Source organism: Zeus faber, assembly GCF_960531495.2.
Source record: "Zeus faber genome assembly, chromosome: 13".
Taxonomy (NCBI): Eukaryota; Metazoa; Chordata; class Actinopteri; order Zeiformes; family Zeidae; genus Zeus; species Zeus faber.
This window is the reverse complement of record NC_137198.1, coordinates 9,947,213-9,964,071: the sequence shown is the minus strand read 5'-3', so window position 1 is coordinate 9,964,071 and position 16,859 is coordinate 9,947,213. Positions and strand designations below refer to the sequence as shown.

The 16,859-nt window shown below is 45.4% G+C and overlaps 1 protein-coding gene across 2 annotated transcripts in view; it reads right to left on the bottom strand.

Moving 5' to 3' along the window:
- The window catches only part of fermt2 (FERM domain containing kindlin 2), a 53,488-nt gene that overhangs the window by 30,572 nt on the left and 6,057 nt on the right, over positions 1-16,859 (bottom strand). For both annotated transcript variants that reach the window (XM_080012607.1, XM_080012608.1), the window contains exon 3: positions 4,560-4,793. In XM_080012607.1, coding sequence (XP_079868733.1) covers positions 4,560-4,793 — 234 coding nt within the window. The remainder of the gene's footprint in view (positions 1-4,559; positions 4,794-16,859) is intronic.

The window sequence follows — 16,859 nt, the reverse complement described above, 5'->3', positions numbered from 1 at the left end:
AGAAAATAAAATCACGTCCCTCTGACTGTTCTCGGCCCGAGGGACCGGCGAGGGGTGGTGCACTTGTCTGGACCAATCATTGGCACTTACATCACTGAAGGTTCCTCTTGTGCCAGTTAGTCCCTACCCTGGAGTAGGTGCTAAAAAAGTCCCTCAAAACTGCGTTCTAAGAACTACGAACATTCCTAGTTCCTGCAGTGCGGACAAAAACAAAACAAACAAAAAAAAAAAAAAGGAACGGTTCCTCCAAAAGTTCGTGCGGTGTGAAAAATGCTTCATAAGTTTCGTAACAAAACGGGACAGGGCCATCCCAGGTTGTAATTTTCCGACTGGACACCTCAACCCCGGCGTGGTTGTAGGCCTCGTGGCAGGCAATCAAACCCGTTTCGGCTTTGCACGGAGGTTCCGTCTGGATCTCCTTTATTGTGTCTGTCCGGACCACGCCACCACAGTATTGTTAAACGATAGAAAAATATTGAAATCGCTGTTGTTTTCCAATACTCCTCTCTCTACAGCAACATTGACATGTCTGGGTTGCTTCACCACGAAGCTGCCGGAGCCGGTGAAAAACCGATCTCCGCGCCGTGCACATACGCTGCGCCAACACGCCTGATGCACATCTATTAATAATTAATAAGTGTGCATGTTAGAATGTATGCATTGAATGACTACAATACATCATCTGAGTTGTATTTTCAGCAAAAATAAATTCAAAAACATGTTTTGCAAACCTCAGCGCCCTATATTAACTTGTTGAAAATGAGCATAATAGGCCCACTTTAAAATAATACAACTTCAATTTGCCATCAGTATTTTTGCTTTTCACAGAACTCTTTAGCAAAAATCCTAACCTTTCAAGGTGTCATGGACACTGCCCGATGAAAAAGATTCGAATGTTTTTCTTTCCCCACACCTGTAGGCCCGACTGGAGTGGGGACAGTGAGTCAGAGGGAAAGGGAGGGAGGTCCCGAGGCTGAGCGTGCAGAGGTAGGAAGAGTGGGGGTCGGGGGTCAATGGGCTAGCGTGTGAACTTTGACACCTCTCCGAGTGAACAGAGTGGGATATATGATGGAAGATATCCCTACTGGACGCTGTGTGTGTGCGTGGCTTCACAGTGCTTCCATCGGAGTCTAGCACTACCATCGGATCCAGTTGCTCCGGGCAACCGGATTTGAGCCATTGTCAACCATCTTGTGTGGTCTGGCTAGTCTGGTAACCAGCATGCTAAACCTCACCATCTGCCTAGAAATATCAATCAGGGCTCAACACTAACTTTTAAAAGTGGTTGCCAGGCCAGCAACCAGGCATCATCTCCTGGCTGCCGAAACCGGAAATACGGTTGCCATTTTTAGTCACCTTATATTTTGAGTGATAATATACTATGCAGTTATATGTCAACTTAATAATGAAAATATGACAAAATGAATGTTTGAAAGCTTTATTACAGTTTTATCTGATTTATCTGATTCACGATAAAATTCTTCCATGATGAGGATAAATTTATGAGATTTATTTTCAATACAATTTTGAGTACATTTCCTCTACCTACTGACCAGTGTTGGGGTCTAGGTGCACTGGGGCTTCCTACGCTCTCCGGCTGGACAGCACGCAGCGGCAATTAGATAAATTTGCTTCGCCATTATCCCCAAAGACGTGCCTGTACGCACCGGTGCGCACGTGACTAAAAGCACCAATGCACATGCAGCGTTCTGGTTCCGACTGTCACGGCAATATTTAAATACCACAAATGCAACAAATGTATTTATTTTGAGTGCGCGTTTTGCTGTTTGTGGCTCCTATTTTATATGTGCAAAAGTGGTTGGCAAGGGGGCAACCGGAGGCCACGGACAGAACGCAGCGGCCATTAGACCCCCCCGGAGCAGACGCGGCGGGTCTTCCTCAAACACCAACTTGCACTGGATCTCGCTCTCCTCCCAACCTGAGCCCGGCACGACCCCCATCCCCGCAAAAGTAGAGCGATTAAAGAAAGAATCTGCGATTTTCAATGATGTCTGGTCTGACCGATCTGAGAGCGTCCCTCCGTCTCCTCCCAACGTCCCCCCCCATATAATCACAGCGCAGATTCGGGAACATATGGGACTGTTCTTTGATGACGATGACGAAAATATTTTATACTTAAATGTATATATAATATTTATACATCATTTATTATTTATTTAATTATATAATTTTGTTTAAATATTTATTATTTCATTTAATTTATTCAGTGTTTAACGTAAAGCCATGAGAATAAACTTCAAACTGTAAATTGAGCACCATATTGAATGTTGATTATTATCTACATCGATCAATATTTAAAAAAAAAAAAAAAACATATCGTGATAACATTTTTGGCCAGAAGAAACATAAGTTAGGAGAGACAAGAGCTGTGATAACACTAACTCCTCTGGTCACACTCAGCTGATCACACTTAGGCTCTCTCTCTCTCTCTCTCTCTCTCCACACAGACAATAAGACAACAACACACAGACAACAGTCCTGTTTGTGCGCTCATTGTTAACAATGGTGAATTCTAATTTGCGTCTTTCCATTTAAAAGTAGCTCTCCACCAGATGAGGTACAACTCATGCTCATTATTAATGCTGTCTGTCTACAAAGATAAACACTGGTAATTGTATTGTAACGGCTATATGTTGAGAAATTCGGCCAAATTGACTAGAAAAAGACGAAAACAACATTTCCTCTATATTTTTATTTTAGTTTGTTTTGTAAGTACACAATGTTGTCTCAGTTAGTTTTCATTTTTTTCTGTCTAGTTTTAACTGGAATGTTTTTCAACACCTGGTTTTAGTTTTTAGTTTAGTTTAAGTCAACCGTACAGGGAAGCAAACGCATTTATGGTTAAAAAAAAAATAATAATAAATAAATAAAAGTTGTAATAATACGTTAGAGCTATCAGAGTTCCCACTAACCCATCACTTCCGACCAGAATCACAGTTTACCGAGCCCATGAATGCAGCATCGCTTCCTGGATGTTTAGAGCACTTTCAACTGGAGACCTGAAAAAATAACAAAAAATGCTAAAAACTCGCAAAAAAGATTCCCCGGTGAGCAGGGATTTTATAACTGAACTATGAGCAGGACGCACATTTTAAATTTCTCCAACTGTGCGGAAATCTGATGTTTTCACATGACTGATGATGAAGAAAGGCATTAAAATGACAACCTTACAGGTAAAACATGAGACTCATGTAGGCTGATAAAGGAGTTTAGTGTGGTGCTGAACAGGAAAAAAACGAAACGAATAATCAGATTAGACACAGCCCTACCATATAACATACTAAGATCGGACGTCAATCTCCAAAATGTGACTGAAAATTAACCTAATAAGTTAATAGAGCAAACGTTACCTCTTGCATGCTTGATCCGTCCTGTAGCTTGTCAGTCACACCAAATCAGATTGGCTTTGCAATACTTCACTAATTTCCTTTTTGTTTTCCATCCAGGTACATCTGGTTCTGTGTCAGTTGAATCAGCTTGCACATTTGTTTGTGATGCTGACGGGTTTCGTCGAACTTTTCACCCCACAGTCAAACAAATTCATTTGCTTCGCCATTATCCCCCAAAGACGTGCCTGTGCGTACCGGTGCGCACGTGACTAAAAGCACAAACGCATGTGCAGCGTTCCAGTTCCGACTGTCACAGCAATATTTAAATATCACTAATGCAACAAATGTATTTTATTTGGGGTGCACATTTTGCTGTTTGTGGTCCCTATTCATTATTATTATTTATTCAAAAGTGGTTGGCAAAGGGAGCAATCAGAGTCCACTAAATGGTTGCCAATTAACTCAATCTGGTTGCCGATGGCAACCGGGCAACTGTTACTGTTGACTCCCGATATCAATATAAATTTCTCTCCCGATCAACTGATTTGAACCAGCTTGTCACTCTTGTCAACCAAAATGCAAACCTGATGATTGGTTACCAACTTTGCAACCACTTCAAAATGTTGTGTATGATGATGTGGTGAGGAGACAGTCGGCGAAAAGCGAGATTAGTTGAAAGGAGGCATAAAAAAGAGACTATATGAGAAGAGAGCGAGAAGCCATGTGTACTTGCCTGCGTGCGTATGTGTGTGCGTGCTTGTATGTGTGTATGTGTATGCCTGTGTTACAAGGCTGAGTCTGATTAATAACCTGTTTACTAAACAGAGGTGAATGTCTCTAGAGCCGATACAGGATTGGAGCGGTTCTGTTTGATAAACACAACAAATGACAAAGACAGAAAAAAAGATGGAGGAGGTATGACTGTATGGAGGATATGGAAAGAAGGCTCCTCACAGGAGCTTTCTATAAAACATAGAGAGAGAGAGAGAGAGAGAGAGAGAGAGAGAGAGAGAGAGAGAGAGAGAGAGAGAGAGAGAGAGAGAGAGAGAGAGAGAGAGAGAGAGAGATTCGGGAAAATCCAAGCAAGCTTGTTTCAGTCTGACCATTTGATTTCATGCCTCAAAATCGATTTTAAACCGACTCGAGCTCGCCGTTCATTCCTCAACGGCTACGAATGCTTCCCGAACAGAAAAAAATCCCGCCACTTACTGAAGGTTTTACAGATGTCGGAGACGGCCTTGAACACACGGTCGGAGAAGTTGACCTTGACCTTCATGTGCTTCATGTTGGGCAACTGAAGACGCAGGAGCTTGTGCTGCGGCGTGAACAGCAGCCTGGCGTCGGCCTGGATGCCGTACTTGTCCAGGGTCCAGTGGGTTTTCAGCAGCCAGGTCTTCTTCTTCTCCCACCACAGGGCATGGTCTGACCAGTCCTTCTTCACATCTAGAGAGGGACAAGGAGATTAACACGGGTCGTTTGGCTGAGTTTTGGTCATTGCACCAGTCTGTATGCAAAATAACTTTATTCATTATAATAACAATAACCTATATTCGTGTAGCACCTTTCAAAACACAATACGCAGCTGAAAGTGCTTTACATCAATAGAAGGCAATTAAACAGTAACAACAAAAAAGCAAAAATGCATTTAATAAAAATACATAAATGTTATACTCATTTTCAGATTTGAGGTCATCAATTTAGCGCTTGAAGGATCACAATCATTCCCTCAGTGAATGACTTTCAAATCATAATTTACTCATCACAATAGTTTTGTTTTAGCGCCCATTTCCATGGAATCACTGTCATGCCTCAGTGAATAATTCCTCTTGAATAGCTGCTCTTGAATTCCCTCTATTCTCAAGGAATTGTCCAAAGAAATTCACTCACAGCAGATTCATTTAGGGCCCTTCCTCAACAAATTCCTCTGGCGGACTCATACCCTCAGCACCCGGCCATCGCTGCAGTCACCAACATTGTGGTGCTCGTACAATTAAGGACATACAAATGGATTCAGTTTTACTTGGATTGTGATCCTTCCTTCGCTCAGTTTCAAAACATTTTCCTCAGCTGCCCTTGACATCATGCTAGCACTAGCCGTGCCAAGGGGCGTCGCCATGCCGAAGCGCAGCACAGACAATGAAAAGTGTAAGGAGAGCCTCCTATACGTGTCATGCCATAGGGACCTGACATCACCAAATATGTCCCTCCCGGGTGGAGGGTCGTGTTTGGGGTGAAAGGGTGCGGGAGTGGGTGGGGTCCAGAGGGGTTCCCGGAGTGTCTCACTGGGTGTGTGTGTGTGCGTGTGTGTGTGTGTGTAGAAGGGCGGTGAAGTCAAAGTGAGTAGGAGGAGAAGACCGAGGCAGTGTGAATGAGGCTGCTGTTTGCGTGACACCGTGGGGATATCAGGTTCATACCTCCCCCTTTGTTCCAATCACGCCACCATCCCTTCTAAAAAGCCTGAGACATGCCACCCAAAACCCCAAAATCCGCTCGTAGCCCTCGGCTGTGCGTGAGGGGGGGGGGGGGGGGGGTGGGGGATCAATGATGATGATGATGATGATGATGATTCACCGTGCACTCCTGACCTGACAATATCAGAGGGGAAGGTGAAACTCCAGACAGCTGGTGGGACTCATCTCCTCGCTTTGGATCCTACTTTGTGGATCCAGCACGGGCGAGGGGCGGAATCCTTAAATTTGGGTTGTTTTTGATCAAAGATCAAAGATCAAAGATCAAAAACAACCCCAAACTTAAGGATTCCGCCCGTCGCCTGTGCTGGATCCACAACGTAGGATCCAAAGAAAGGAGATGAGTCCCACCAGCTGTCTGGCGTTTCACCTTCCCCTCCGATATTGTCGTGGCCTTAGAGAAGAACAGAAAATTTTGAAATCCTTGCCCCTGGAGCTCCTCTCGGCCCCCTTACCGGACGACGTACAGTATAGCGTGTGAAGTATAAAAGAGGTTTTGACCCAGCTAATGGGAAACATTCAGAAGGAAGCCCAGTAGATCGGGCTCAAGGTCCAGGTCCTATTGACTTATCCAGTGTTCAAACCCATGATGTTCACCTGCTGCAAGTGTCAGCTTTGTATCAAATAGGACAGTAACCGACTCGGCTGTTCAACGTGACTTTTCAGCAGTGGCAGTGTGTTTTTTTTATTTTAGGTGTAGGTTATTTAATTTTACTTCTCCTTATGGAACGAAACAAGTACGAATGGAATGAAACCGTGCGTAATGGGGACACTTCCTCTGCGACCCTCTCTCCGATCGCCCCCCTCTCCATGCGTAACGCGCAGAAAAGACTCTTGACGACTCTATGAGTCGTGCCCCGTCCCTCCGACACTGTCTTTTGTTGTTTTATTTATTATTAACGGGGCACACCGTGGATGTTACCTGTTTTATCTTGTTATTGTGATGCACACTGACTGACAAAAAATTAAAAAAAAGAAATAAATAATAAAAAAAAAATAAAAAAAAGACTTCATTCAATCTCAGTCGACTGACGGGTTTTGACTGATGATTCTTTCAGGGGGCAGCCCTAGTGTCAAATTTAGTCAAATTACTTGTGCGATCACAACACCGTAAATGTTAAGAGTATGTTCTCTGCTCTTGGACGCACCCTCTGAGCTGTGATGTCGTCATTCTGGCATTGGTGGAGGAGGGAAGGCACTCTCCTCTCCAGATCTCCTTCACAGCCTCGTCTCAGTCACGCTTTTCATCAGTTCTCTCTCTCTTTTATTGGCGTGGAATCACTGAGTCACTGTGTGTGTGTGTGTGTGTGTGTGCGTGCGTGCGTGCGTGCGTGCGTGCGTGCGTGCGTGCGTGCGTGCGTGCGTACACCAATGTCGTTTCAATCAGCCCACCATTAAGGGGGCCTCAAAGCCAAACTGTCTTACTTTCTACTTAAACACCATCTGGTCCACGTATTCATCTGTGAATATCATGGGGAATTCTGGTTTCCAATCATGAGAATACAAACTCCCTGACAACTGAGAGTGGGACGAGGTGTTCAAAACCTTATGATTTGTGCCTTGTATGGCATCCTTGTCCTATGTTTTATGAGTCTTAATAGTTAAATAGGCCCCAAATAGCATATTCCACAGGGCCAAACATGTCATATATCAATACTGAATCCTTCCCCTTCCATGTTAGAAAGCAGTAATGGACCTGGCTATGACCCGGAATTTAATATGCCAGAACAGTGTCTCATTAGCTTAATGCTCCATCACCATATTTCATCCATTTATTATATCCAGGGACAGGCACCAGCAGCGCATGTGAAAAGCTCTTAAATCCATTAAGGACAATCTGTATGTGCTGTCCCTGAGATAGCTAGGTAACCAGCGAGGAGAACGCTGGAAGAACATCAATGCGTTTCATGATTTATGCACATTTTGAGTGGATGAAGTCGATCACGGTCAAGGTTCGAGTGTATGCGCATGTGTGTTTGTCATCGACAACAGGGCATCACAGTAACTGAAACGTCCGGCGGCAGCATTCTGTTTACATGTTGTGCCATCGTTTTCTGTTAACCTTAACCATACATAGCGGCATATATGCATACGAATATGCATGGGGGCAATGCGTTTGATCCCTCTTGTTTTTTTCTTTGTTGTTTAAAGGGCTCAATGAATGAATGGGTGGATGGATAAATGGATGGATGGATGGATGGATGAATGAATGAATGAATTAATTAATGAATATTAGAGGACGACGCCCGACGGGAACAGCTGCCGAGCCGAGCGCCAGTAAACAAGGTCGCTAATCAAACTATTTCATGGAAGGGAGACACCAGGAGATTATCCCGGCGATTAGGGACGGAGGGAAGTTAAAGAGCAAGAGGCACCAGCATCTTACTTTGGAAGTCATTGTGGAGCCCCAGGACCCCTGTAAATGGGGGCAGGGGTGTGTGTGTGTGTGTGTGTGTGTGTGTGTGTGTGAGAGAGAGAGGAGGGACACATTGTTTGTTAAGCTGTTTGCCTTTTAAACTGTTTACTCTCCAGGCAAACGCTTGGTACTTGACAGCAAACATTCCAAGCTTTCTTTTCAGGACCCCATGTGAGTGTCAATGTGTGTGTGTGTGTGGGTGTGGGTGTGGGTGTGCGCGTGCATGCGCACGCACGCACGCACGCACGCACGTGGGGCATGGGGTGTAGCTGTCATCGGTTTGCTCTGGTGTCTCAGCTGTGCAGGACACAACTTCATTGCAACCATTCTCGTAGAAACTCGCTCCCCCACCGGTTCCAAGGCGCGCTTGGAGGCCAAAATAATGAGAGGGAGCTAGGAGGAAGGGGAAAATTAAAATAGACCCGAGTATATTTTTATAGCTTTCCTCTCAGTTTTTCCTTCTCTTAGCAGGTAGCAATTTCGGGTGTCTGAGAGCCTCGCAGCAGCAGCTAGCCAGACAGAATTTGGCAGGGCTAGGCCGGGTCTTGACCACAGTCTCTTCTCTATAGGAGTTGCACAGGAACACCATGAAATCTGAAGGAAGACACGTGTGGCTGTACTGTACACGTGGACATCTAGCGGTTCCGGGCCTGGTCAGGTACATTTCCCACTCGGCCAATGAGTGCTCTGTGGTGGCTGTATCCCCGAAAGACCAAAGATCACCGGCCTTAGCTTTTCCGACAGCGTGCGATCAGACAATGCGATTGGACGAGGAGGCCGTTCTCGTTGCCTTCCCTCGGGTTCTTTCAATAACACACTGGTAATTTAATCGGCAGAGCGGGAGTGGGAGGGACAGCGGGGCCAATGGCATCTCCCGGCTAAAAATATACAGCGGGGCAGGCCTGACGTAATGCACCAGCAGGTCCAAGCACGGGCCTAAGTAATTGGCTGTATAAAATACGGACATGCAGTCCTTTAGTAGAGTGCAATTGTGAGAGAGAGCGTGTGAGCGTGTGTGTGTGTGTGTGTGTGTGTGTGTGTGTGTGTGTGTATGTGTGTATGTGTTCGCAGATGTGTATAGAAGATGGGTGCTAGAAATGGGAGGGAGGGGAAGAGGACAAGGAAACCATGACCTCTGTGGGAACGGGGGAGAGGATATGGAGGGTGAGTGTGTGGGTGAGTGTGTGTGTGTGTGTGTGTGTGTGTGTGTGTGTGTGTGTGTGTGTGTGTGTGTGACCAAGTTTCTTGTGCATCTATTAAATATTTTGCCTCGTCGCTACATGTGTGTTGGTTCGTGTGTGTGTTCTAATAAGCTCCATTAATCCATAATGCCGACAAACCACCTGCGTTTCATTCACAGTCACCATGGTCATTAGCACAGGGTTGAATAACTGCCCCTCTCCCTCATCCTCCTCCTCGCCACCCCACAGTGTGCCACAGAGAAAATATTTCAACCGATTTTAATATCCATAAATCATAGAGAAATGACTTTCCCTTTCCTGTGGTGGTGCTGTGCAGAGTTCCACTGAAATCACAGGGCACCGTTGGAAAGACTATTTGCTGATATTAAGAAGAAAGTGCAGCCTGCAGCCTCCGTCCTCCGCCTCCTCCGCCTCCTCCTCCTCCTCCTCCTCCTCCTCCTCCTCCTCCTCCTCCTCCTCCTCCTCCTCCTCCTCCTCCTCCTCCTCCTCCTCCTCCTCCTCCTCCTCCTCCTCCTCCTCCTCCTCCTCCTCCTCCTCCTCCTCCTCCTCCTCCTCCTTCTTCTAGCCCCATCCCTCGCTCCCAACTCTCCCTCAGCCTATCTGCTGTTTACACTAGGAGACAGCCATTTTTATGGAGGCCCGTCTTTTGGGGGGGCGGGGGGCGGGGATGACGGAAGAAGAGGAGGAGGATGGCAGGAGCAGGGTAAGGAAAAGGCCATGTGGAGCAGTGGGGGTTGGTGGTGACGGCCATGTGCCTGAATTTCTGTGGTTCCAACAGTCTACTATACTAATAACAATATAATTCAAGAAACGATGAACTAAAGAAATATGACATGGCGGGCTAGATTAAGCAAATTGTAAAATCAATACCTTGTTTCGAAGTTATGCACCCATTTCTAATTATTTAATGTCATTTCTGTAACCGGTTGTATTCTTACGTGAAATACTTTTGTAATGCATGTCAGATGCAATTCTCTTTATGTATACAATGTCAATATATTGATATAGAATAGAATCATGACCCTTTGTATCTAAATTGAATCGAATCGTGAGATCCTTCCCAATACCCAGCTCTCATGACAATTGGAACCAGTGATATACTTCAAACATCAAACCATACAATACCTTAAAATGTGCAACAAGAGACTGTAAAACAAATGGGAAATAACATTTACTCGCATGGTAAGTAAACAAAAAGTCATTCCCCAGGCAGCAACTGTCTCCTCAGCCACAATACTGGTGTTGGTGTTGAGCAGATACAGTAAGTGCAGCAGGTTTTCGAGCCATATCTCGACAATCAGAGATAGACGACAACGAACCTGGAGTGAATAACAGGCGTAATGGACCAGGACCCTAATGTCACTAGAGGCCTGTTTAGTTGTTGACAAAGTATTTTTTTCCCCAGTATGGATGAGATATAGTCTTCCATCAGCTTGTCTGCTGTTCCTTGTTCCCGAGTGGCCATTCTACGCAAGGTTATGAGGTTTTCTGCTCATATCAGCTGATAAAAATCATCCCAGCCTGGTGAGCCGGTCATACTGTTGCCCTGGAGACTCCCGGTTGACGCCATGGGGGTAGCAGCATGGCGGCAATCCTGTTTTCATACACAACAACGACACGGACCTGTAAGCTCTCTTGCGTCGTCGTCTTCAGGCACTCTCCAAAATGCTTTTATTCCTTCCCCCCGGAAAACATGAAAGACATTCTGTTTCTATATATGTTTCACGTCTGAAATAGGGTGAAGGTCAATATTGACAAGCCAGCCAGGACACAGGAGACAACTGCTCTGCATCGCCCTAAAATTAGATCAACTGTACGGGGCTTATTGGAATTCACTGGAGTCTGGTACAGTGAAGGCAGGTGGCAGTCAGACTAGATTCCCATCGTATGGAACAACCAGGTGACAAATAATGATGGGTGACGACAATATCTCTTCAGTGTACCAGCCGCAGATTGAACTCTGATATAGTCTATTTATCTGGGGTTTAAAGGGCACATCGAAAAGAATGAGTGAAAGAAACGAGTCGTTGTAATCACTACTGTGGAATAACAAAGAACACCACTGAATGGACTGGCATTCAAAGAGCAGAAAAACTTGTTTCTTGTCTCCCGAAAAAAGATACACAGATGTTAAAAGTCACGGGACATCTCCAGACACCGTGAATGTTAACACTAAAGCACAACTTGCATTGCAACTTTTTTTTTTTTAATCTTAACATGAATCTAACACACAAGACAACAAAAGAATGTTCACACCATAAAGTAATTTTCCCTAATGTATACAGAAGCATTGTGTGCAATCACTACATTATGTACTCGTCTGGCTATTTAAGAAGTGACTTCAGAATGGCAAAACTCAAAAGTGCTCTGTATTGACAGGCACAGACATTAGCAAGGTGAAGAATGCTTATTTAAATCCTTTCAAAGACAGTTTCATGTTGCTGCCAATAGAAAATTGAACACTAGACTGCCAATAATCGCCTATAAAAGCATTAAATATGCAACATATACAGTTGCTTTTTGATCAATCTCTCGTCTCGAGAGGCGGTCAGACCAAGCAGTGCAGCTTCTCCTGCTCCCCTCACTAAAGCCATCAGGGCTTTTTAGGCTCCAGAAAAGAGAAACAGGAGGTCATGGTAGACCGTGACCTCTGTCGCTGATGGACCGACACAGAGCCGCCATGAGGGACTTGTCCTGTAAGGTCATGGCTGTCTAAAGAGAAGAGGCGTCATGGGACAGGCAGGTTGCTATCGATCCTGTTGAGTGTACAGGTTCTCGCACACAATCCATCCCCTCTGGGACCTTTACTCACAAACAAAAAAACAAAAAAACCCTCACAAAAACCAATATATCCAAGTTGAGCCATCTTCGCATTTTGCCAAGAGAAACAAGATAGTAAAACAATACATCTGTCTGGAGCCTCGGGATTAAGAGGAGGAACCAGAACTATCCTACAGGATCAGGCCAGCCGAGACCACTTTAAAGCATGAAGGCTTTTCCTCAGAGGCTGGCCAGCACTGGAGCTTTGCTCCATCTGGATTTTGGACCTTGCTCACCTGGGATCTCAGGCGGATACGATTTATAGCCAGAGCCAGCGATGCAGTAGACAGGACCAGAGACTAGGGCTGGAGAGCAGCATACTGTATTAGGGGGATTGTTGATGTAAGAGTTGGCTGTTCGCATGCAAAAGATCCATCTGTATATGAACTGGCCATCATGCATTACGCTGTATGATGAGTATGCGGTAGTCTTACCATCAGCCAAAACCTCATCCTTTTCCCCAATCTCTTATAAATAGGTTGGGTTTGCAATAGTGCTCTAGCTGTGAGACATTAGGAGAATAGGCTGGCAAGCTATTAGCCAAGGCCTCCGCAGAGACGGATAGTTTATATCCATTTGTGTCATAAACCAAACAGCCAAACAACAAGGTTGCACCCCCTCCGCCCTGACGCAGCTTTATACAATTAGGTGTTCACGGACCCACTGCGGTAATGACATTACAAAGTGACTTTTAGCCCGAGATAAATGGAGCAGAGAGAGAATATCCATCCGGCCTTCTATTCCATCCATCCAGCCTGACAGACATCCCCCCCAGGACGAGGAGATGGGTCGCCTTAGCCTTTCTTCCTGTGTGACATGGCAGCTCGCTAATGCCTTCTAAGTTGTGGGTGCAACCACATACAGTACATCTCTCCAGAGAACCCGGTTTCTCAATATGTGAAGTGCCTTACAGAACATGTTGACAGGGACAAAATTGGGGAAGGACTACAGCGTATACATTGGAGAAAGTGACGTTAGTTCTGCCCCACAACTAGTCTACTGGAAATACAAACAAAGAAAAGAGACAAATGAGTAGGTTTAGACCCTTCACATATGAAGCATATGTGCGAAAAGTGAGAGATCACATCAAACATTTAAGGAGGAGGCCCATTAGGCCTGACACTAGCCACTGTTTGAAGCACCTATAGAGCAGAGAGGTATAAAGAATAGCTCTGCTGTCCATCTGCTTTACTGGCCTCCAATTAGTACTTTACTTAGCTGGGGGAAGGCGGGCCAGGGTTGTGAAAACCTACACCTCAGTAGCTTCCAGCCCTAAAAAAAGCGAGAGTCCAGACTCCACTTGGAGGGAGGGACCGTTTAAAGTGAATGGTATAGGACCTGGGAGCCTAAACAAAAGCACAATACAATTTACTCCATTAAACCACAGGTGTGTTGTTACAAAAACACACCTGTGGAAACCTCAGTGCAACATCTGCCACGACAGAAGGAGGAGAGGGACAAAAAAAACAAACAAAAAAAAAACACACATTCCTAGAGGAACAAGGAAAGTGTACTTCACACATAACTAGTTAAATCTGCCTGGTTGTTAAGAGCATTCAGAAAGCAGAACCGTCAAGGGGAACTGGTCAATTAATGAAATGGCAGGGATGGCCAATTAGACTGTCACTGAATATGTAACATCCTGCGTGCATCACAGGACAATTGGCCAAATGACCACAATTTGAATCAACTTCTATCTAGCATTTCCCTCGTGACTTGTTCCAAGAGTAAAACGGACAGTGAACGCCAACTAGGAATCCCTGGATTTTGTGATTGGGCGAAATCAAAGGCAGATTCTTTTCAGTGTCACAGGAAAGCTTTGGCCTGGGCAGGACCCTACTTACGCCAACTACTTCCTGTTAGATTAGAGGACCGGGCCAACACACGGTCAACTGGGCTATCGCTCACACTGTAGAAGGAGCCCTTTTGAACAACTCCGAAAAGAGATTTAAAAAAAAATAAAAAAATAAAAAAATGATCAAGTAAATAAATGAATCTCATAATACGAGGTAATGTAGAACATCTGGACTCCCAATGTGAAGACAGAAAACTCTAGTGACCCCGTTATGAATGTAATTTACGACCTTCCTGATGTGAAATGGCAGCAAAGGCGTGGCCGCCGTTCACCGCTCTGCCACTTCAGAGAAATCTTTATCACATCCCTTCATCTTTCCCTCCAAAGGGACTATAAGGAGCCTCCTTCCACGCCATCCATGCAGACTCAATGTTGGGAGGGCAGCTTTTAACCCTGGAAAAAAAAGGGGGGGTGGGGGCCTTAAATACTCAGAGCCAACTCAGCCAAGATGAGGGGGAGGGAGGTAAACGAGTACGGAGAAGGCGCGCAAAAAATAAAGCCAACGGGAAGTTGAGCATCCTGTGTTAAATTGCGTCCGTTTCCTAACGAAGCCCGGACTCCATTGTCGATGGGAAGCCATCTTCCTCTGGCCACCACTACCTCTAGCAGAGGCTTTGGGAACCCATGGGACTCATGACACGATAAGAGTTATAGATTTAGAGTAGCTTGTTCAGTGCTGAGCATTAGAAGAAAAAATTAAAACAACAATAATCACACCCTTTTGAAAGAGGAAATATTAAAGAGGCTTATTCCAATTGCCTGGAATATTAGTTTCCCAAAAGCTATGAGAGATGCCTGGGATGTAAAATAAATGTGTGTGTGTGTGTGTGTGTGGGGGGGGGGGGGGGGGGTGAAACGTGCTTTTCCACTTGGCCTATTGACGAAACCCTGAATATTGATTACATTCCCCCATGCAACAACCATGTGGAAATGTAGGTCATCTCAAATGCAAAATGCACATTTTCCTTGGAAAGAGCTCTGCGGCCGGTAAGGTTTGCAGCAGCCAAAAACTGTCTGGCCGCTTTACGAAAACCACCACGTGAGACGTATCAACATCCCACTGCTTTAATTAGCCGGCGCTTTTTCTGTGTATGAAACTTTCAACAGCCAGGGAACAATGAGGCAAACGAAGCAGGATCCATCAACTGCATTAATGTTGCAGGGTTTGTTTCTATTCACGTCTGTCTTGTATAGAGTTTGACAGATTGTGTTCTTCATTGTATTTATGTTTTAAAAAGAATGTTTTGCCAACAGGTTTGACAGTATGTGCCCTCAAGTGGGTCAAAATGTTTTAAATTACAAATCTGCTAACCTAATAAAAGTGAATGAAAGTCTGTACTGGAGGCCTGGTTTGGGACCTTGGGTTTCTGGGTGAGCAGGTCTGGTCTCTATGTGAGAATGGTGTTCATTGACCATAGTTCAGCTTTTAACACCAAAGACCCCCAGACTGGTCACAAGCTCAAGGAACTTGGACTGTACAGCTCCCTGTGCAACTGCGTCCTAGACTTCCTGACCGGCAGAACCCAGGTGGTGAGGGTGGGCTGCCACACCTCAACCCCTCTCACCAGCAAGTCAACCTTAGGGGAGACAACGTGGCTGAGATTTGGACCAGACGGCAAAACCTCCAACAAGACCTGAAACCACATTCAGTCAACTCCGCTCCAAAGTGTGCTGGTGTCATCGTAATCCTGGGATCTTGCACAGATCTTTGATAGGAAGAAGAGGTCAACCAAGGAGCTGGTCGTGGACTTCAGAAGGACATACACCCTCCCTCATCATCATCAACTGGGCCCCAGTTGAGAGGGTGAGCAGCTTCAGGTACTTCGGTCTAAACATCACCGAGGACCTGGCGTGGACATTTCATACAGACACCCTAGTGAAAAAAGGCGAGGCAGCGCCTTTATCACCACAGACAACTGAGAAAGTTCACAGCCTCTCCAAAGATCCATAAAACCTTCTACTCTGGTGCAGTCGAGAGTATCCTATAAGGGTGCATCACCACCTGGTATAGGAACTGTTCCTATCATAACTGTCAAGCCCTGCAGAGGGTGGTACGCTCGGCTGAACGTACCATCAGGACAACACTGACCCCCGTACAGGACTTATACACCAGGCGATGCAGGACCAGGGTGACCTGACCACCATCCCAACCATGGACTGTTCCAGTGGCTGAGGTCAGGTAAAAGCCTCTTCATCCCCAAGACCAGAACAGAGAGACTCAGAAAGAGCTTCTTCCCTCAAGCCACAAGTACACTGAACTCTGTCCAGTGCCCAGTATATGCCCATGTGCCCATGTACTATGCCCAGTACTGTCTCTGGAGTTTGCCACAAAAGCATTTCACTAAATGTTGTATGTACAGTGCAATATGTATATGACAAATAAATCTTTTCAACCTTTGAATTAAGAACAGAACAGAATATTATTGTTAATTCAGGGGCCAATTGTCCACAACCACAGGGCTGTCTATGCTAATTCAATTTCCCAACAGCAATTTTTTTTTCCAAGAAACAAGTGTCAAGAAAAATAAATGAATGAGAAAGAGGAAATAAAGAGAAAAGAACGGGTGACAGAGGGAAGCAGGGGGGATGGCGCGGGCAACAGAGAATCCAGCAATGACGGCAGAGACCAGAGAGCGACATGCCAAACCCTGGAAGTCATTTCCTGCCCCGCACAAGACTTTTATGGAATTCTGGTGCTGTGGGTAACGTCATAGGAGAGGGAGGGGGGGGAGAAACCCCACCTCTCTC